This window comes from Gallinula chloropus (genome assembly GCF_964237585.1).
Source record: "Gallinula chloropus genome assembly, chromosome: 2".
Taxonomy (NCBI): domain Eukaryota; kingdom Metazoa; phylum Chordata; class Aves; order Gruiformes; family Rallidae; genus Gallinula; species Gallinula chloropus.
The window spans coordinates 137406199-137429406 of record NC_140086.1 but is presented as its reverse complement, the minus strand read 5'-3'; the positions used below and the strand labels follow the sequence as shown (position 1 = coordinate 137429406).

The following is a 23208-nucleotide window of genomic DNA, read 5'->3' as shown; positions in this document are numbered from 1 at the left end:
TCCTCAGTGTCTTGGAGGTGAAGTGTCCCTCTTGCTCTGCCTGCGGTCGGCTCTGGGAGCTTGTCACCTGCCTGCAGGAGAGATGGGCAGCCGGGGGCTGAGGCGAGCTTTCCGGAGAGCATTGCTTTCCTCTCTCTCCCTGCTCACAGCCTGCCAGACCCTTCCCTCAGCAAGGGGAGCAGTGGGTCCTCAGGAGAGTAGAAGAGTCATCGTTGGGCTTTGTATGTACTTGAGCTGTGCCATAGTTAAATCAGGGCTGTTCCTTGCACCTTCTCTAAGTGGTGAATTTACTTCCCTGGGTAATGACAGCCTGTAGCACCTTGACTGGATTTTAAGTAATGACAAATGTAATGAATTTAATAGTGAATTTTGAAATAATGTTTATATATTACTTTTCTAGAACTGCTTTCTTTTCTTTGAGCTACACAATTTTGACCCAGAATACAAGTCACCACTGATGACTTGACATCTTTGCATCAAGACATTTTTGTGTCTTTCACCTGTTTTGCTCTTAGATAATATTCAGTGTTTCCATATGCCAGACTCAAGTTAGCGAGACTTATGTATTACTTTCCTCCTACTCCATTTCTCTTAGAGCTACTTCTGAATCTCGCCAAATCCCCCTGCTGCTGTTCTTCTTTTGAAGTTGCGATTTTGGCTTTCAGATCGTAAGCCTCATGCACCAAATTGAGCTGCTGTGTCCCCTCTGGCCAAAACTGGCTCCTGCAGCTGTGGTCTTTGCTTTTCTCTGGTACTGAGCAGTCGTGCATGGTGCACCCCATACTTAATGTCTACCTTCAGTCTTGCTGTTAGCTGTCAACCCAGATGCTTATTTGATAGACGTGCTGGGTATCTCCTCACTGCAATTTGTGGAGTGGAAAGGCATGTCACTGAACTGCTGGGACACCTTGCCCCTGCTGAAGACCCAAACTTCATTCAAAAAAAGGTTTTCAAAACCATAAAGTCATGCAGTGAAGTGCTTATGAGACCAGTGCAAGAAAACATTTTGCTCTGGAGCAGATTTTTATTTATAAATATAAATTAAAACTTATTGAAGACAGACAAATGGGACTGAGTCCATGGAGAATGGCAGTATTTCTCTCACTTGATTAGTCAGTACCTGCAAGCTGCCAGGTTTGAGGCTTCTCCCTCTTTCAACATACCTTGGTGTGTATTTTATTTTACTTTGTTATTAGTACTAGACGAGAAAGTAGTGAAGACGAGTTTACTGTAGAATGATTGCTTTCTTTTACTACCTAGAATCATGCTGTATTTTTTTCATAGCTGTTGTTTGAGAAGAGCTTTTTCCAGTTTTCCAGATTGCGTGTAGCACATCTGGGCTGTACACAGTGGCTGTCCTGGGTGCATTCCACTCACCGTGTTGGTTTTACTTGAGAGGGCATTCTTACTAGATGTGAGAGCTTGGTTTTGTGTCGTGGGCTTGTCAAGGTCTCATGCACCTCATGAGGGGCTTCAGCCTTAGAGGAGGGGTAATATTTCCATCGCTCAGTTACGTGGGGTCTGCTCAGCACCCTACATTAAGGATCTGGCACGTTAATGACATGCCATGGAGACGGTAGGCAGAGGATTTATTTTGTTGTACCTGGTAGTGGCAAGCTCTTATGATAGTAGAGCAGCAGTTCGAGGTAGCTTCCATGAACCAGGGTTAACCTAGATTCAATTATCTTGCATTGCGCACAGAGGGATTTTCAGCTAGGTGATTATCGTGTAGCAGTAGTCTCTTGCTGACTAATTTCTGGTTCCCTGTATAGCTCCCTAGTTAATCAAGCAGTTCAGAAGGCAAAGCGACAGCCTTTAAATAGTCCTTACTACTCAGTGGAAGGATTTTTGTCCTACTCTGTTTCGGCAGAAATCAATACGAGCTGTAAGACAATTAAAGCTTTGCTAAAGCAAGGACAAAACTTGAGTATGAAGAGCCAATCTTGCATCCATAATTCATTTTGTGTGCATGTGTCAGAACCCATTTTGTGCATGTGATTTTCAAATGCCCATATTGGATAAAGCTCAGAAAAGTCTACTGGGTTAATAAAATACCAGTTCTTTCCTAAACAAAGATATGATGGCTTTTCCAGAAATCTCCTCCTTGCTAGCTAGCAGTAATAACATAAAAAAAATAATAATTATAGTTTGTATTTTTATTGAGTTACATTATGACATTTATCAGAAATAAAGTTAAACTTAGGGCATGGAAGACACTGTAGAGTCACCATCTGAAAGCTTGAATTTAAGGCTGCTTGTGACAGTTGCCCTTTTGGCAAGACAGACAGGCTTTCAGCTTTAAGGTAGATAGAGTAAAATTACTTTAATACTCCTTTTATGAGGCCTGCTCAATCAGATAAAATAATTTTAAAAGCATAAGTTGAAGCAGTGTCTCATACTTTTCAGGATAAATAAACAGAAATATGCATCATATGTTCAAGTTGCTTTTAATTCAAAGTATTGTCAGGCAGTTTTTAGTTGTTTGTTGTAAGGTTACTGGTTCTCTGCATCTTTTTCACAGAATCACAAACCAGTGGGACTTGGAAGGGACCTCTGGAGATCATCTAGTCCAATCCCCTGCTAAAGCAGGATCACCTAGAGCAGGTTGCACAGGATTATGTTCAGGCAGCTTTGGAATATCTCCAGAGAAGGACACTCCACCACCTCTTTGGGTAGCCTGTCCCAGTGCTCTGTCACCCTCATCATAAAGAAGTTTTTCCTCATGTTCAGATGGAACTTCCCGTGTTCCAGTCTGTGCCTATTGCCCCTTGTCCTGTCAGTAGGAGAGACGAATCTAATGCCTTCCTCTTGACATCCACCCTCTAGGTATTTATAGGTGTTGACCAGTTCCCCTCTCAGTCTTCTCTTCTCCAGGCTAAACAGACCCAGCTCTCAGCCTTTCCTCATACAACAGATGCTCCAGTCCTCTGATCATCCTTGCAGCCTTCCACTAGATTCTCTCCAGTAGTTCTCTGACTTTCTTGAACTGGGGAGCCCTGAACTGGACACATTCTCTGTGACAGCCACCTACTGTTGATGTTCTCTGTAGTAGCAAAACCATTTAGCCATTTGGATTAAAACGTCATTTGGAAAGTTACATGATAAGGACTCTCTGTCCACTGTTGCAATTGCACTTTAAAACTTGACTCTCTTTTTCTCCTCCAGTCTTTTGAGCACTTTCCTTTTATGATGTTGATTCAGTGCTTTATGTGGTGGGGTGCTCCTGCTTCTGGAGATTTTTGAATTCTAAAGAGGCAAGATTTTCCTTTTTCTTTGAAAAAAAGTGGATGGAATCCACTTTATACTTGCAGAATCCATCTCTCAAAACCATACTGGCCCAGAGCCAGGAAGGATACCCACCTGATCTGTGTATTTGCTCAGCTTTCTCACCCAAGAGTGGATGCACTCCTGTGCTCAAGCAGCAAGAACTCATTCATGCAGCCACTTATCTGTGGGTAATCCTCTTGGTCTTGAGCAATAAATATGTTTGGATAATATTTTACCTTCTGGCATGCACTTTTCATTGGGTTTACTCTTCAATTGACTGTGGAAACTTTTCTTCCCTTCAAGACTGAAGTGGTTGATAGTATCCGTTTAAACACTGTGGCTTCCTTTCTTACTTTACTGCAAGGAATTGAAAACTAAAACTTGAGCTTACAGCCAGAACTCTGTGTGTGGTTATTAAGTTTACTAGTGCAATAGAAAAGACTTTTCCCCAAGATTTTACTTATAAGCAAAAAGTGCTCTTTTGTTACCTTTTTTTTAGATTCTCTGAGTCTTTAATCAGTAACAGTACAGTTAAAGTTTTCAAGATTAAAGTTTTACTAGCTTGGCCTACCGGTTTGATGTATTTCTTTTCCCACATTACCTATATCTAACCAACTCCCTCATCCAAGACAGTGATTTTATTCACACCTGGGTTTTTTTCAGGGGTAAAAAGCAACCAGGAGTTCTGTATGCCTTGTATCAATTGTCTGCCTTGCACAGACACCCTGTGAGCATTAGCATTGTCACGTGTGGTCTTCTTGAGCTAGTACTAACTTTTGCTAGTAATACCAAAGAAGGACTTGCAAAGATCACTTTGAGTTCTTTTCTGTTTTTCATTATGTTTGGTCTATGAGGTTTGATTAAGAACAGCAGTAATGCCAAAAAAAAGCATCCTTTAAACACTGATGGGTATTCTTGAAAAACCATAACTATATCATGTATTTTAGAATATATGCTTTTGAAAAACTTGGATGGGTGCTTTTTCTTTTTTTTAGGGACTCTTAAAAATAGCTAAGGTTATATGCATAAATGTATTTTAACAAAGTTTCATAAGATTAGTTTACTCTCTTCCTCTAGTTGATTATTCACAGCCCTTAGTTTAGGCAAGAGTCACAGCCTTGCCGAGTTCTTTAGACAATGAACACTAGTTGACTTAAAAAACATTTGAATGTCAGGATTTTTTAGAGATTTTGGGATATGTGCTCTTTATTAATTATATTAGACAGGGGTAACCATTAAAATCATGCTAAGATTATTGAAAGGCTTGCAGTATTGGGTTTAAAGCATGTGATACACAGATTATACTCATTTTCATTTGTAATCTGGAGTATATCCAGCTTCTACTAAATGGTGTCTGTTTTAAAAGAAATGTGCAGCTGTTTGTACCCAGAATACAGTTACTGTGAGTGACAGTGATACCAGCTGTGTGCTGCAGACTTCAGCTGGTGCAGTAACTGAACAGCTCTCTCGTAGATGCCCCGGCTCTGTTCATTGACCCAACATACAGAGAGGTTTTTCTGTAGCTTGTACAGCTCTGTACTTTCGCCCCCTCCACTCAGGCAAACCTGGACAGATAGCTAAGCCTCATATTTTACTTTCCCTCACAAAGGTGGTAAGTTTCTCGTGAGCTTCGGTTATTTCTGTTTGAAGCCAGTCAAGAAGTTGTGTCTCATTCAAGTCAGCTATAAAGCTCTGGGAGTTTGTTGGCGGTATGTCTGCTTCCATAGCAGCTTCTGCTGTTGGACATGTGGTGGGGACATAGGTGGGTTCATATTTAACACCATGCATGTCTTCACATCCAGTAACAGACATGTACAGACCTGGTGTCCCACCTGCTACCAGATGTAGCCATGCATGCTGGAACTATTATGAACTATTAAGCACAGGGGGATGCTTGGTCAGTCCCGGAGCAGTAAAGCACAACATTCACATGGGGAATAATATACACCAAAGTTCTTTAAGAAAAACAAACCAAACAGAACTCCCCCCCCAGAAGTCAACAAAATACACATGTACATGCTCCCTGTTTCCCACAGCAGACAGGCTGAAACCATTTTCTTTTTAGAAGAGAGAGAGAAAAAAAAATTATGTATTTTTCCCACTCTTCATTGATTTCAGTCCTGTAGCTTTCCTGAGTTGTATTCCAGCATGTTGAATGACAGGGACATGACAGGAGTCTGGACTCTCTTCTCGCATCAGCTGTCAGTGGAGAAGGTTCATGTTCACTAAGATAAGGAGGTGGTATGAATGGGACCAGCAAAAGTCTTCTGCTCTGCCTTTTTGAAGCACAGCAATAATAGCCCTGCAAGCAGTGTCACTGCTTCGAGCACCCCACTACCATGAAGAGTCCCATGCTCTACTGGTACCCCAGCCCTTCGAGCCCGCCATGCTCTACCGCTACCCCATCCGTATTTGTATTTCAGCCCTTGTCCTCAGAGGCTTTAACCACTTGTCTTGGCAGGTCGATTACGTAACAGGCCAAGGCAAGCGGTATGTGCTCACAACGGTAGAAGCAACCACCGGCTGGCTAGAAACATATCCTGTACCTGGGCTAACTCAGCTCACCTGTGCTGGCTGCCTGGGGAGGTTAACTCTGGCCTGGCCAGAACCAGGACAGCTTTGCATTTGGCTCTCCAGAATTTCAAATCTGTCACAGGTTAGTGTGCAGGGAACATCTATGAAATATGAATTTACGCAGTAAATTTGAGTACAAAGAGTAGAATTGTGTAAACACTTAATGTGACCAAAACTTACTGTATTCTCTATGCTCATTTAGGGTTTTGGCTTGGGTTCTTTTTTTCTGCTCATTTAGTTTTTCCACAAGATGAGTGGCAGAGTGAAAAGCAATCATAAAATAAACTACCATCTCTTCCTCTTGGGGTTGATGAAGTCAGTGTTGCTATTGATTACCAGACTTAGTGCCTGATGCTGTAGCAATCACTGAAGTTGAAAAATGTCCAAAAATAGTGTTGAATTGAGTCACTGTAAACGTGTGTATATGTACTGAATCCCCACTTTGTGGCATTATTGCAGTGGTCTCATCCCGAGCTAGCATTATTCATTAATACCGGCTTACCCCCATGATCCTTCTTTCCCATTGTCTATTTGTTCAGATATAATGTGTGCACACATTTGTAACCTTCTGCTTCTTGCTCCGTTAATACTGTATTTTAAATTGCACTTAGAGCTGGTGGATTTGAACCATTTATGCAGTCAGACCAGAGAACCTCTGTTCTTGGCTGTGTTAGAGCCTCTGTTACCCCATGTACCATATGAGGAGGCATTAGAGGGACTAAATTCCTCTGGAAATACGGACTGTCTGATTTTTGAAGCATTGGTGTGATTAACTGTAATGTAATACACTCAGTATGAATGCTTAATGGATAAACATTCTTTTGCTTACTCTAGGCAGTTTTACATCTTACTAGGATGCAATTCATTCTGCTAAACAGTGTGAATGTGAAACTATCATTAGAAAAAATGCAGTCAGCCAAAATTAATTCTGCCTGCAGGTGCAATTAAGGGATTGGTAAGTCTACAATATGAAGTAATTGAGTAGTGATCTGGCGCTGAGAATGCTGCATTGCACTTTCTGTTTGAAAGATGTTTACAAAATCAAGCAAACCTTTTGCTGTATTACAGAAGCTTTTCCGATAATCCGCTTTAGCCTCTGTCTGTTTGTCCATTTTTGGGTACAGGCAGCGGCACGAGCAGGCCGAACGGCTGGGTTTTGGTGCGAGCTGGTGCAGCACTCCTACCGAATTAAAGCAACGCCCCATTAATTGATCTCCTCATGTCATTGCATGGTGATGATAATGTGAATATAACAATAGGCCGCTGAAGGCTTTAGATTCCGTAGGATCGTGAGCATTTTAGTCAACGTAGAAAAATACCCGCTTGTACTAGAAACTAATACTCCCTGTAACATTAACCCCACTTTCCATTGGAGGATTATACTTACCCTGTCCAGAAGGCTGGTTGAAGGGCTGTTTACTATCTAATGTCATATTTAAGCTGTGCTTCAACTTCTAAGCTGTGTACTTAATTAATGAATTGTCTGTGTGCTGGCAGTCTGCAAAGGAAGAGTTTAACAGCTCTCTGAGGTTTTCTTAAGAGAATATAATAGATTTTCCCACAGTCATTTTAGACCACACGACTAACTTTATTTAGTAATCTAATCTCAATTAAAGAATTCATTAAGTAAGAATTTCTCATTAAAAAAAAAATCCAAGCATTTCTTAGGATCTTTATATGAATTTATTTATTGTGAAAGGGATGGCTTTAGAGATTCAGAAAGGCCAATGACCAATATGGTCTCGTGTGGAAGCCCATTTGCTTATTACACCTTGCTCTGAGGCAAGGCTGTAAAGTCATCTGCTTTCTGGCACTGGAGATCTTTCTCCCTGTCTCCCTCAGTCTTTGCTGCATCTGCAGCAGTATTGGTAAGGTTGCCAAATGCGGTAGCTCCTAGGAAGGAAACAAGGCATGTGAGAGAGTCATAAAAACCTTTGCATCATTTGCAACTTTACATCTCAAAAAAGCAGAATAGGATTTGTATTGATGACATAATATTGACAGAAGTGGACACCAAGTCAGACTGTTTCCACCTAACTCTTCTTACACCTCTGCTCTTTTCTCTGCTTTAAGTAAAGGATAGGTAGCAATGTGTGCTGTTTATAGTACGTTTATATACATATATAAAAGCATTGTATTTTTTTCTTTTATAAAATGTCATAAATTCACAATAAATCCAGAGTTGGATGTATTATCTCTATATAATTTATTCAGCAAGACTTCTAAATTAATGCCTCTGATCACTTTTTTGTGCCCTTTCTTTCCTTTGAATTATTTTCTTAACAATTCTGACATCTGCAAATGAATAAAAAGAATTGCTTGTGAAACACTGGTTTTGCAGATTCATGTTCAGTGAGTGTGCAGGTTATACAATTTATCTCTGCTAAGATTTCTTTTAAATAGAAATAAGAATGGTTTATGAATAGCAAGTATTTTGATTCAGGTGTTTGTCTCTGAGAACATGTGTGGCATTTTTACTGTGTGTTTGGACATCCTGACTTGTAGGCTGGGAGAGAGTGAGATTGCTGGGAGAAGAAACACTGACATGTTGATTCGTGGTGACATTGCTACTGTATGGTAGTCTGTACTAATTGGTACCAGAAGCGGCATTTACTCTTGGCTAGCTCATGTGTCACACTTTTGAAGGCAGAAGAAAAATAGCACCCTCAGTTGTGATGTAAATTGGCAGCAATGCAAGGATCTGGAAGAAACACTGCAGCAGATTTGGGAATAAATATCTGGGACAGAAATTGCAATTTTGCTTCATGCTCTCCTATCCTTTTAAACGGGTTTAGTTGGACACCAAAGGTCCAGACTCAAGGCTGTACTGTATTATAATTAATTTGTCAAACTCAGTTTACTACAAATGTTCTGGTTTGCATGCTTTTTTTATGTTCGAAGATGCAATGAGTACTTGAGCATGCTAGTTTGTTACCTTGGCAATGCAGGGACTTGCCAAAAGAGTGATAAAATATATCTGCTGTCACACTGGAAATGAATTTTCTTCTAAAATATCCGTATTGATATTTTTATATATTTTGGTATAGCATAGCTATCAATGTGCTGCTTTGTTTTACTGGCTGGAGACACTCTCAAGGTGTAGGCAAGTGTTTTTACTTTGCCCTGAAATGAAAACGCAGTTACAGTCATACAAAGCCATTCAGGTTTCAAGGCCAGTACGGCACTGTTGTAGGCTGGAACCTGTTAAGTTGCTGTACCTAGATCTGAAATCCATCCGGGATCTGTGAAAGAAGCCTGGCAGGAGAGACTTTGTGAGGAACCTTGAGCTTCATGGGATTGCAGTACAGTGGAGCTCATTTCTTGGCTCTTTGCAATTGTCAAGTTTACTGTGATGACAAATGCAGGGGGGGGTGTTTCCTGATTTTTATTCTCTAGTTCTCAATTGTGGATTGCTGACCAAAAATAGACAGCAGAAGATACAAACAATTGCTAAGTAGATTGTTGTCATTAACGTTCAGTAATACAAAGTAGAATTTAAAAACAGCACTATCAGGGCAGAGGAATGCGTATGAAGTGTATCTGTGAAGCACACGAAACTGAAAAAGTCTCCTTGGGAATCATGTATGATCAGTAAGACTCAGGGGAGTCACCCCACTAGTCATTTATTCATCCCATTATACTGCTGCTTCCAAGCTACTGCATCACCAGGAAATAAAAAAAAAAATCCACTGCCCAAGAAGCTTTAGTCTCAGGTCTGCAAAATTAATCAAACAGAATTCAGTGACAGTCATTTAGTGTGTACCATTAATGTAAGAGAAAATAAGGACTGTATTGGAATTTCCTATTTGTAATAATGGTTATGATGAAAAAAGGGGGGTGTGGAAGAATGGAAAGGAAAAAACCTCATGGAACTGTAACAAGTCACTAGATGCAAATAAATTAGGAATATTCGGATTAGGTGATTTAGATATTAGATTTAGATATTTTTCTCAGTTCCAGGTTATAGTGCACCATGCTGTTCTCCTTGCTTACTAAAAAACCCTGAGACACAGCACCCTGGTAGCTGTGCAAGTTGTGAACTCCATGCGAGCCATGTTTCAATACCAGTGAATCTTTTTAAGCCTGACCAGGGTGACCCTTTCAGGATAAGCAAGTTGAGTTACTGAGATTGCCTTAATTCCAGCAAAAGGCAGGTCTGATGTTCAGGTACTCTACAAAGGGTTGCGCAGCGAAAGCACGGAAAACAGTTTAATAAGAAAAGAGCAGAGGAATATTCTCAGTCTCTTTGTGTTGAAGTAATTTGATGCTTGCCAGTGAGTGAACTGTTTGGGTTTTTAGGGTTGCCATGAGAAAACAGCTGAAGTTCTACAAGGGTTGGTTGAGAGGCATATTTGCCCTCAACAACCATAATTTGTTGCCTGTGTAGAAAAGAAAGAAAATATTCCTGTCATCTGTGTTTCTCATGACACAGTGTACCTGGAGTTCCATGTGAGCAGGTTTGCTGCTCTTAACGCGCAAGCCCAGTCTACGAGGACTTAAAGAGGAGACAGTTCAGTGTTGTCATTTTTTCACTGTGCGCTAGGTCAAGATTGCATACAAGGACACAAGGTGTTATATAATGAAGAGTTCTTCATGTTTAAGAGACCAGCATTGCATTTTATATAGTTTCTTAGGTGGGTAAGTATTAATGTGTTTTCAGAGGAGCTGATCTTGTTCTCAAATCCTTTAAAAAGAGTGCAGGTCTACCCTCCCACCTGCTTGCAACAGGCTGTGGACCCTAAATCCACCTTAAATGGGTGCAGCCTCGGAAAGGCCACATTAGGCTACTGCAAATTTTAGTCAAAGCTTCAGCCTGTGAGTAATTCCCTTTCAGCAGAAGCTTGCTGTCATTGGGAGTAACTCACTCTTGAACTGCAGGATACCCTCGCTCTCTCCCTGATACTGAACTGCTGTTGGCAGGAGTGATAGGACAGGCTGCATTTGGTTTTGTTAAATGCTTCATTGAAGTATTGTCCCAGCACTCATTGCTTTGCAGAGGACTCATCATCCAGAGTCTCTGAAAGAGGAGCGTTGCTCGGCAGTGGCTTTGCATGTAATTAGCAGGTGACTGGAGATTATCTCTGTCAGGGTAGCCTTAGACTGGGTCAGTGATACATGCTGTTGTAGAGGAATGAACAAACTACATTTAAAAAGCACAGCTGAAGTCAAAGGGGTTCCTCCTCCCCATGAAGGAGGCAGTGCTGCTAGCTCACTCATGGAGTCAGAGAGTCAGCCTCTGGAGAAATGGAGTTTGTCAGAACTCATCTGGCTTTTGTAAGACGAACTGCTGGATGTTTTTTCCTAGACTGGATATTTTCAGAAGGGAAAGTCTCCCCTCACAATGAGTGAAGAAAACTCACTGTAAGAAAAGAGTGTCTTTTATCTCCTCATTGATCCTCCTTAGCATAGCACACACAATACAGGATCTTTTCAACACAGAGAATGTTACTTACTACTATAAAAATATTACTTATCTTCTACTTACCTAAGTAAAAATATAACTTACCTTCAATGGGCAAGGTTTTAGGTATCACTGATAGGAAAACTTGGTGCTATGAGATCTTGATCTCTCTCGTCACATAGCATCCATCCATAGCAACACAATATTAGCCAAATAATGGTCAGGAAAATTTTTCATGTTCTTAGAAACAGCTCTAAGAACAGATCTGTATTAGCTTTGGGTTTACTCTTTAGCAGCAGGGCTTATTTTCACTTGTTAATTACTCTGACCTGTCTTAATTAAGGAAACAGTATGACATTTTCACATGGGACACACACCTCATTTCCAGGAACTGTGATTTTGTATTTTTCTGCTACGTGGACAAGGGGTGACACAAATTGCACCAAAACTAGTACCTCAGCTATAGCACTAGTGCAGTCTGAACAGACAGTGAATAGTAGGGTGTGTAACTTCCCCGACTCCAGGAAATTCTTTGGTAAAATGTTTTTAAAGAAATCACAACTAAAACCGAGCCGAGTGGCAGTAAGATTGGGCAGAGATCCTATTTTTACATAGAAAAACTGAGATGACAAACAAATCTGAAAATTTGGCCTTCTACTTGATTTAGGGTGCCAAGGCCACATTTTTATACCAGTATGTTAATGTTGAGCTACACAGAGTATAAAGGCCGAGGTAAGGGATTTGTAGTGGAAGAGTGGTTGGATGTGCTGCTATATACATTGTTGCATCCTTCTTGGATGTTGAGGCCTATTATTTTCAGTCCCTGCAGCCCTGCTGACCTGAAGGACCTTATAATTTAACAACAGTGAATGCAGCGGAGAGGTCAAAGAGTGGGCGGGTATGTCCTCTCATTGTTGAGAGCAGATGATCCATCAGTACCATAAAAAAAAATTTCTTCAGTTGCTCCTGGCTCCTTGTTGCATGTCAGAAGAGGTCTCTGGAATGTAGAAATCTAGAGCTCAGATACTTTTAGGATTTCAGAACCCTTTTGCCAGGGTCTTTTTGCCAGTGTTTCAGGCCACTTAAGACAGATCTTTCTCCTTCAGAGCTTTCTGAGGGAACCCTAGGCTTGGTTTTGGTGTTAGACAATCAGTTTCTTTCAATATTGTAACTGTCTAATTCCCATCTGTGTCTCATCCCTGCAATTGCTTCTTGGGAAGATATGTCTCCTTGGTGCTTCCCTGCTGAGGCGTTAGTGACAGCTGATGCCCACGCAGGCTTTAGGGGAGCGTGAAGCTAGGAAAGCTGGAGGAAGCCTGTGGTGGCTCCTCCTGACTGACTCACTCCCTTTGACTGTGACAGAGCGACCTCGTCACACCTTCTTTAAAAAAGAAAAGACACTTGTTTCAGACATTGTCAAAGCTTTCTCTCCTCTGTGAAGCTATGCTGTAGAGAGACTGTCGAGCACATGGACAAACTCTGGCTTATTTTTTCTCTCATTTAGCTTGTTGAGCACAGCTGGAGAGTGTGCTGTGCATGGCTCCTGCCCTGGAGGGGTGCGGGACAGGAGGACTCTTTACAACTGCTTGTGCTACATTTGCGACACTGTAGATCGGCATCATGTCCATGAGCGTGCTTGACATTCATGGCATTCATATGGCTCTTCCTCACATCTCTCCCCATGAGAGAGTTTTTCATCCTAGGTGGAGGAAGCCCAGCAGTCCAATTTATATTCAAAACAGGTGATTGTAAAGCTGCTCTGAAGAAATTGGCAGCTACCCTGCAAACGTACCTGTTCCTCCTCACAGACGGTAGGGAGATGCTGTTGCATGCTTCTAGACTTGAAGACTTCTCCAGACTGACAAAGTACTGAGGGTGTCATCCATGACTTAGGATGTTTTTCTGAATATCCTATTTCCAAATTACTTACTTAGCCATTATGTTTCCTTATTTGGATTCTTGCTAATGAGCACAACAAAACTGGTCTGTTTTCAGCTGTTCTGAAATTCCAGCTGTTGCTGTGATTAATAATTATGCTCACCATACAAAATATTTATGATTTCCATCCATGTCTTCATTAGAGACAAGCCTCTGGGTTTTCATCTTTCCCAAAGTCAACAGGATGTACGTGGCAGAACCAGCCAAAGGAAATTGTTATTGCTATCATTATAATTAAGGTTGCCAAAGGATGGATCCACGGTGTCAGGTTGATTAGTTCCCATTAGTGTTTGCACATTTCTGTTTTCTCCCAGTTTCAGTACAGGACAAATAAGTTGATTCACATGGAGAAGTAAATGTGTGACAAAAAAAGATTAGAGTCTGTGCTGTAAGGTCCACAGTCTCCAGATGCAGACATTGTGCCAGGTTTTGTTCTGTGAACATGAGACAGCCCTCTGTGACTCTCCTCCAGCAATTACACAGCATACCCTGGAGATGAGTTATAAAAAGATCAAACTGAAAGGTAGTTCTGTAATTATTCACCTTCCTTCATTGGATGTTTGCACAGTAATGACCTAGGGCCAGGAGAAGACGATCATTCTCAGGGATTCTCGCTAGTATTTGCAGAGAGGTGACCCGTTTGATTGCTGCTGCTGTCTGCAAAGAAGGCAAGAAACAAAGGGCTTTTAAATTTTTGAAGTTTTAAAAATGGTACACAAGAAGGGTAGTAAAACCAGTTGTCACTCTGATGGAGCTTGTCATGTGTGCTAAAGCAGTGACCATAGGGTATTCATCAGGGAAGCCACATTTGGTCCCTTTACAGTATGCGGCTGCTGTTTCTGCAACTGTGGCTCCATACAAGACCCAGGAAACCCAAATTCTGGCCTTGGTCTTGCCTTGGTAGCTGTGAAAAAAGAAGAGGATGTTGGAGCATCCCAAGACTAATAACATTGGGGTTTTATGCTTGCAAGCATGCCTGCAAGTCTGTTCTCTATAATGGGACAGGAGGTGCCTCTGTTAAGTGTCTTTGATTGATGTTGCACAAGGACAGTGATGAAAGGAAAAGAGGAGGTAGGTAGATTGTGCAGGTTTAAGGAGAGGTTTCAGCAATGTTTACTGTTCACACAAGCAGTGCCAGTCTCTTCTGCTGGAAGGTGTCATTCTCTGCTCAGTGACAGCTCTTCATCAGCTAGAGAGTACTTCTGAAGACTTAAAAGGGCCATCAAGCTCAGCTGGTTGGTGGCCACCAGCAGCACATACAGTAATGGTAATGATGGGGTCCAGAGCACAAGTTGTAATTACTACTCCGTGGACTAGCATCACTTTCAAAATAGACACACCAGAATTCCCAAACCTTTACCCTGAATTTTCAGAAATAAGTAAATGCTTGGGAAAAGTAATATTTTATTCATCTCACATGGCATCATTACAGTGAGGTGCCTACTCGCCTCCCTATAGTGGATGCCAGAGGCATGAATTGCTGGCAGATGTTCACTGTGTTTGTCCCAGTTTTGGCAGCTCTGCTTTCCTATGCACTGTGATCCATCTCACCCAGATGTCTGGGTCAGATCTTAGGTGCTGTATATGCTTTCTGAATAGAGGCACGATGAGCAGGCATTATGACAGCATAGCAATAGTGGGTGGAAAGCATATTTTCATAATTGGTATTGCACAGTTATCATGTTGGCTGTGGTCTGATGTGGAACAACCTGGTGTAATCAGGAACTGCATGTAAGAGAAACTATTTATGTGTGTGTGAGAATTGAGTAACTGAAGGTGTGGTAGAACACCTACTGCAGTGAGGTGCAGCTGGTATCCAGTTCTTTCACAGTTCTTCCTCTTTGGTGTTCACCAGTCATTGGAGGGGTAAAAATCACAGACATTGAGGCAGTCAGCAGGAGCTGAACCTGGAATCAGGTCTTGTTCTGTAGCATGGCTTGCTAAGACCATACAGGCATATCCAGTGTACGCTCCCTATGTTCGGGACTTAAGGGCATCAGATGAATTGGTTTTTGTGTTGCAGAGTTTCTAGTGTGAACACTAATAACATGGTTAATGTAGCGCCAAGCTGACTAGCCCATGGGGGGGGGGGGGGAAAGCCCATTTGCCTCTTCATAGTTCATCTTCATTCTGACTCTCTTAAAAAAAAAAAAAGAAAAAGAGTTGTCACTGCTTGGTGGTGACTGCTAACAAAATCTTGGGAACATTCTTGGTAGCTGAGAGCTATAAGAAAATGCCACAAACTTGTAAAACTTCCTTTTTCCAAGAAAAAGTTTCATTTTTTCTGGTCTTACTCATAAAATGAAATAGTAGAAAATGTGGGTTTTCTTCCAAATAGAGTCTGCAGTGTAATTTTATAGCTAGTGATATGTCTTACCGAGACAGTGCTCTGTCACTGCTCTCTGAAAGAGAAGAAAGTAGTCATATATGTGTATGTATGATTTCCCTGGGGTGACACCCAGATGGCTGACAATATTACCTGCTTCTTTCTTTGGTCATACAGTTTGTCATTATTTTGATGCTGGATGAATCACTGATGACCTTTTTCTTTCACTTCAGAGAAGACAGAAGTATGTTCTGTTAACAGCAGCGTTGGAGTGAGCCCATCAGTTGTTCCGGGTTTGTTTGTTTTGACAGACACATTGATCATTGGTATCCATTGGCTTGTCACCACTGTTGGTGGCTTTTTATTTACACTCTAGATTACAAGTGCTGTTATAAATCCTAGTAAATGTCACAGCTAAATTCCATACAAACTTTTTTTCCCGTGAATTCTAGGAGAGGTACAGCCAGAGATTAAATGATATATTGGATTTTCCTGAAAAAGACCTTTCTTTAAGTATTGCCTCAGTAGACATTATTGTAGTGCATACTTGGTCAGTGTGATGGCATAACCAGATCTTTTAATTCACGGAAAATGGGAAAATTCCCATGAGTCTGAAGTCACACAAACACACACACTCTATGAAACACAGTGACAGCAGGCATGGTGCAAGTAGGTCTACTTAAATCAAGTTAAGCGTACCTTGAGGAAGAAGTTATAACTGTTCCTGATATTTTTAGCAAAGTAAGATCTTGAGTGACAGTTCTCATGACTGTATGAAGCAAGCAGGTTGTTACTGTCATGGACATATTTTTTCGCAAAGAAAGAAAATTTCCAAGCACAGAATTTCTTTTCATTGTTTTAACACCCAGAGATTCGTTTAATAGAATCAGTCAACCATTAAATGTGATTGTGCAAAATGAGGTGACATGCAAGAATATCCTACTTCTTCCCCTAGTCAAAACACATGTTGAAGGCAGTGAAGAAGATCATTATCATATAACCAATGTACAAAAGATGCTGTAATGTCTTTGTATGGCAAGGCTTTGGTAGCAGGGGCGCTATGGGAGTGTCTTCTATGAGAAGCTGCTAGAAGCTTCCCCTAGGTCTGACAGACCCAACTTCAACTGACTCCGAGATGGACCTGCCACTGGCCAAGGCCGAGCCCATCAGCCATGGTGGTAGTGCCTCTGGGATAACATAGTTAAGGAAAAAAAAACCCTGCTGTGAAACAGCAGTCTGAAGAGCGGAGTGGGGAGATGTGAGAGCATCAAGTCTACAGGCACCAAGGTCTGTAAAGAAGCTGGATGTGGAGGCGCTCCGGGCACTGGACCAGAGATTCCCAGGCAGCCTGTAGAGAAGACCACAGTGAAGAAGGCTGGTAGTTGAAACACCCAGTGGGGTTAACAGAAGGAGAAGAATTTAATACATTGTTCAAAGGCTTCAAAGAGTGCCCGATGCAAATTGCATCCACAAACAGAAGCTTAGAGGAGGAGTTGAAGGTGATCACTTACATTTTGAAGGGGTTGGCTGTTTGCGTAGCTTCTCCATTTGTGTGTGCATGGCCAGAACTTGCACATGGATTTTGCAGTTTACTATAGACCAAGTAAATTGTTACATTTCCTTATGCTTATTTCAGCATCAGTGTCTTTTCTCCAATCTTATGCATACTAAAGCAGCATAAAATGTTCAGCTGCATTGGGCAGCGTTCAGTATGGGACTTATTTTACTTACCTTTTGCATATATTTATGAAGGCTTCTTAGGAACATGATGTAGTTCAAACAGCCTTTCATCTTTTTGTAAAAAGTTTGTCATCTCAATATTGGAAGAAGCAGTTTAGTAAGTGTTTCACATTATAAAATACAGGAGTTAAAATTTCCATGGAATGGCTGAGGTCTTTTGTCTTCCAACAGCTGCTTTTTATAAAGCTGGGAGGTTTTCTTGCAGTAGCTTTATGGTAGCCATAATGCAGTTACTGTACTTATAGTATTGAATAGTGGTTTCATATTGCCATTTTCATGTATTTACTGTTTAAAAGAAATTAATCTGCACTAATAGTTTTTTGGGCAGGCAAAACCTCAGGTGGAAATGAGCCTAGTTCCTGGCATTGTGCTGGGGAGCAGGCTGGCATCCTTGCTCCAGGGAGAGTTGGTAGAGACCCCAAGCAAAGCTGTAAAAGAGCAGGCTTTTTAAGACCTAATATACCTACATAGCATGATGCAGTGTTTTATGTTGAAAGAGGATGGTGATATAGAAAAACATGGCTACACAATTGTATTTCTGTGAGGTGTCTGTGAAAGATTGAGAGGAGATACGGGAAATTACTTTCTTTTATTTGAAGTAATGAACATGATATATGCTTGGGGCTGAAGTTTGGTATAATTATTACCACTGTGTATTCTTTCATTACTGCCAGATGTGGACAGGTAAGTGAATTAGGCTGGCAAACTCTGACATCTAAAATATGAAAATATTATTTTCCTCGCTGTTTGAAGTTCCTGAAGGTCTGAATAATCTCTGATTGAAGACCATGTTCCTCTTGAAAGTAGGATAGACAGCAGCATAAATAGTATAATCAGGTTAATGTAGTCATTATTAAATTACTGCTTTAGAGCTGGAATAAACCTGCAAACCCAGTCAGTTTAAAAAATACCCATGGCTGTGTATGTATGTTGTTCTCCTGAAAGACTGATACATAATATGGAGCATAATGTCTAATGGTATCCATAGGTGGATTAATGTACATTAATAACCTCTAGATATTGCAACTCTGCAACACCACAGGACAAAGTAGTAGCAGTTTTCCTAAGTTGGAAGTCTTTTTGGAGTAAGTAGTTGAGTGATTTTTGGTGTGTTTCCACAGGTTTTCAATACATATTCCAATGAAGACTATGACAGGAGAAATGACGAAGTTGACCCAGTGGCTGCATCAGCTGAATATGAACTCGAGAAGCGTGTGGAAAAGCTGGAGCTCTTCCCAGTTGAACTAGAAAAAGGTATGTGTGCCCTTTCCAGTTGCTGTGACACTGAGCTACATGCCTGAAGAAGTCTATACATGCCTACAGAGCCTATCTTGAATTTCCATGCATTTGTTATAGTAATCACTCTGGCTTTTTGGATTTATAGAAATGTTTGATAAGGAATTAAAGAAGCAGCTGAGAGACATACAGTTCTTCATTTTCCTAAGTGGATTATTTTGTGTCACTCCATTGAAATATGATTTTATACAGTGTTTGATGTCTTTGAGGTCTTCCACTGGAAGACTAAAAATCTTGATTGTAGTTCTGAGCTCCTCATAAGGGTGAAGGTGATATTTTTTGTGTGCAATTAAAATGGTAGAATAATAAAGTTGGTAAAAGGAAATAAAAGGATATTAATATTACTGACGTGGAAAACCAAGAGGAACCAGACCATAAATGTTTACCTAACATATTATAGAATCATAGAAATATATACATATAACTACATGAATCCAATGTAAGAATTTTCTGCTTTCCTTTTTCACAGATGAAGATGGACTTGGCATAAGCATTATTGGAATGGGAGTTGGAGCAGATGCAGGACTTGAAAAACTGGGAATATTTGTCAAAACAGTAACAGAAGGTGGGGCAGCAGAAAGAGATGGCAGGTAAACTAGAGTCAGTATTTGGAAATCTTCCCAGCAGTAGTTACTATGAATTATGAGAGTTGTTTGCTTAATGTATGTCATAACTCAAAGCTGTAAAATTCAGAAATTTCCTTAGTAAGGTCCAAATACCTGATGTGGTTATGGGAAGACATCAGTTTGGTGTACTGAGTTTGAGCTGTTTAAGGAGAACAGGATTGCCTAAGATGTGTGTTTGTGACTTCCGGAAAACCCAGATGCTTTAGCCTGAGTAAAGCTGGAGATTATAAATTATGTAAAAGTTTTGAAGGTGTTGAGCCTCCTATATGTTCTTTTAGCTTCAGACCACCTCTAAACAATCAGTGCTTATGAAAAAAATACCTGCTGAACATTTGATTAGGAGAATAATTAACGTATCTGACTGATTACACTCTTACTAAATACACATCCTTTCAAGTGTACTAATACAGCCTGATACTCTGTATTTCCTAATATGCATAGTCTTCTGCTTTACAGCTCAGTTATCACCCCTATTAATGCACTGGAAGTACATTAATCAATTGGAATAGGGAGCTGTACCATAACTCTTGCCCACTCAAGAACTGAATTGGTGTTTGTAGTATTAAACAGTGCTCATATAAAACCTGGTTGCTTCACCAATTGGTTACTTGATATGTGCAAGTTAAAGAATTCCTTTTGAGCATACAATTTCCTGTCATTCAGGACAGAGCTATCTGTGCGTTGCACAACACCTGCCACAATCAGACCAATGTTTCTTGTTAAAAGAGAGAAAAACGTTCTACTGTGTAATCATTTAATAATGAAAAGCATTCTTAAACGTCTTCCAACCCTTATATGTCGCTTTGCCCCAGTGCATACCCCTTGTAAATTTGCAATGCAAATAAAATACTACATATCTGATACATTAGCAATTAATGTAGTATTCGCTACTTCTGTTTTTACCATTAATAGTTTTTTATATTAGTTACAAATTATAGCAATTACAAGCACAGATAAATAGAGTAAGAATAAACTCTAAGAAGTTGATACTGTCTTCCAAAAAATGTATTGCAGTAACATGTTCCTTACTGATGAACACCTATAACTTTTCAGCCAGGCAGAAGGTTGTTCTGCTGTGGAAACCCCACACAAATTAAATCAGAAGGCTCTGCATGGCCAGGGGTTGCAACAATAACATTGCTCTGAAGCTACTGAAGTAAACCATCTTCCACATTGGGCTTGCAGGTATCTTTACAGATCTTGGCAGTAAGATCCCAGGTTGAAAGCCAAGTACTTATTTATCATAGGCTTAAAAATTATGAAGGGGAGTGAAGAAGCTGACACCTCAAGATGTCATGACTTCATCCATTACTTTAAGTGAATCTTTTTCTGAAAGCTATGCTTGAGCTCAGCCATAAGGCATTAAGCTCACGACTGGCATTCTGTGTGAAATTCTCTGGTGAAAAATCAGAGTTGCTCACTACTGTTCTATGATGATCTGCACTTTCTGTTTGAGTGGGCTACAGAAGTTAATGTTCAATCACAAGTCTTTTATTTCCCTAGGTGGCATCTGTAAAGAGCTTGTCAGCTGAGAAAAAAATATCTTTCTGACCATTCTAATATTTGTGTTGGTTTTCAACTGGCTGAATGTTCAGTCAGCTGAGAAATAGCCCTCTGATTTTCTCTCTTGAGAGCCTGACTGATCATTCACTTGGGAAAGGGATATGTAATCCTCTTAGTCAGGAGCAGCCAGTTCTGTAATAATCTGCATCACTGTAAAGGGTCCTGTTAACTTCATCTCTGTGAAAAGCCTAGTTAATCATTAACGCTGATAGCAAAACAAAGTCTCCTAACAGAAAATAAAACTGTATTTCAGCAACTGCATCAGATACTCTTAAGTAACTGCATAGCAACCTTCAAGCAGGCTCTGCTCAAGTTACAATTTAAAACATTAGAATAACTGTAGAGTAACTCCCATCTTTTACTGAAAGATTCATCGAGTCGTGATAGGAAGTTCTGGGAAACTCAGAATCTGTACAGAGGGGTCTCTCAGTGATGGAACACCACTGCCTTGATTCATGTTGGTGCAAACAAACAGGTTGTGTTCAGTTGTCATCTCAAAGGCATTGTGTTGAAAGGTCCTCCAAAATGAATCCAAAGGCAATCATGTTGATAAATAATGAGAGATTATTAATAGAGTGTACAATATGAAATCAGTCATTAGGCCGAAAATGAAAAATAAAATCTTTTCCTGGATGAATTCATAGCAGCTTCTTGCAAATTATTGTGGTGATGAGTCATTCACATTTTAAAGTATTTTCATAACATTGAGAACAACAGACACAGTTCTTAACTTGAAAAGATCTCTGAATGTCTCTGCACAGGTTAAATTTTTGCTTCATTATACAGAGCAGTAATTATGCAAGTAATTTTGTTCAACTTTAATTAGTTCACTTTTGCATTTGCTATTTCACTGAAGTGCTGCTTCACATAGGCAAAGATTTAAGCCAAGACCATTAGAAAATAATTGTCAGAAGAATTACCAATGTTATTAATGATAAAAGCAGTTAAACCTCTATATTTCAGGCTTTGCAAATCTGAGCCTAATTTTTTGTCCATGTTTGAAGTGCAATTTGAGAGACAGAGGAAGACTGTTCTTCCACCATTTAGTTTTCAGCCAGGAGGGTGACAGCTTCCCAATCAGTGAGCACCAACTTCTTAAACTGCTTTTTTTGGAGCTCCTGTGGCCATCTGACTGCACCTTATGTTTGCTAAAGCTAAAAAAACAAAAGCCAACTTAATTTTACAGTATGAAAATAAAATTAGTGTGATTGGTGTATTTTTTAAATGCTTCAGTGAAAATGGAAATAAAATTTTGAGATTAAACTGCCTGATACACTATTCAAGAGAGGAGCTTATAGGCTGTCACAAAGATAATTTTTTCAAGGTTTCTTGTATATAGAAGGGAGATCCTGCCCAGAACAGTGACATTCCATGGTGTGAGGCTGCCAAAGGATAAATCTTGTATTTCTTACTCATCAGTGGAGTCCCAAGAATGGAAGGTAGCGCTTGAACACATGTAGAACTGCAAAGCATTGCCTCCGACTTGATGGAGAAATTAGTGCTCCAAGTCAAAATGCTTCAGCTCTCTTTTGAAGTCTGTGTTCTTTGAAAAGAAATCTTATCTCTGAGATATTATAAGATACCAGATAGCTTAATTTAGGTATTTTCATATCATTTTAATGGGATTCTTTTCATAGCTGTTTCTTGGTTCTTTTGTAAACTGTGTCATTGGTATCAGTAGCATCCATTTCAGTACGTGAAAATTGCTCCCTTTGACAAGTTCTGAATGGGGGATGGGGGAGGGTAATTTTGTAATGATAGGACTTAATGCATTTCTGAAGGACATTTTAGTATAGCAGTCCTCCTTCCAGGCATTTGTAATCCAGATGAGTGTAATGCCTGCTCTAGGGATTTCATAGCAGTGCTTGCTTCAGATAAAAGCAGCGTAGTTTTTATTCCACCTAACTTTTCCTGCATCAAACATTGTATTGACTGTAAATAGGTGTTTGGTTTCAAAGAGAGAGTTCTTTATTAAAACAGTCCAAGGTCTTATTACTGTGTGGAGAAAGATCACATTTATACTGGGAATTCATCTCTTTGGAACAAGTTAGATGAAATATTTTAAGAGAGTAGGTCACAATTAAGTCTGATGCACAAGCTCTTTTCTCCACAGATGAGCAGGTTGTTTTAGTTAAATAGTGCATTTTTTTTCCATTAGTGTGAAATACCAGAGCTATGTCTTATGCTGTTTTTTCAAGATTGGCTTAGGAAAGAATGATATAAGAACTGTTCGAGTATCTCATTTAATTTAAGTCATATGGCAAATTCAAGAGTTTGTATTGCTGTATTTATATACAAGGAAAGTGACTGGATTATTTTAATTGCAATGGTAACTTTGAAGCTGCATTTGTGAGATGTCTGTGTGCGAGGAATGAATGATGCATTTTTCTTAACTCAATCTTTTTGTGACTGGGTTTTTGTTTAAAGTCTTTGTTTAAAATCAAACTAAGAAGATCTCTGCTAAGTTTTGCTGAAAA

At 40.1% G+C, this 23208-nt stretch overlaps 1 protein-coding gene across 1 annotated transcript in view; it reads left to right on the top strand.

Annotated features, from left to right (window-relative positions):
* PPP1R9A (protein phosphatase 1 regulatory subunit 9A) overlaps window positions 1-23208 on the top strand; it is a gene marked incomplete at both ends in the record, with an annotated part of 137608 nt that overhangs the window by 56415 nt on the left and 57985 nt on the right. Inside the window, 2 exons of the mRNA XM_084279913.1 lie at window positions 18368-18500; window positions 19012-19132. Coding sequence (XP_084136039.1) covers window positions 18368-18500; window positions 19012-19132 — 254 coding nt within the window. The remainder of the gene's footprint in view (window positions 1-18367; window positions 18501-19011; window positions 19133-23208) is intronic.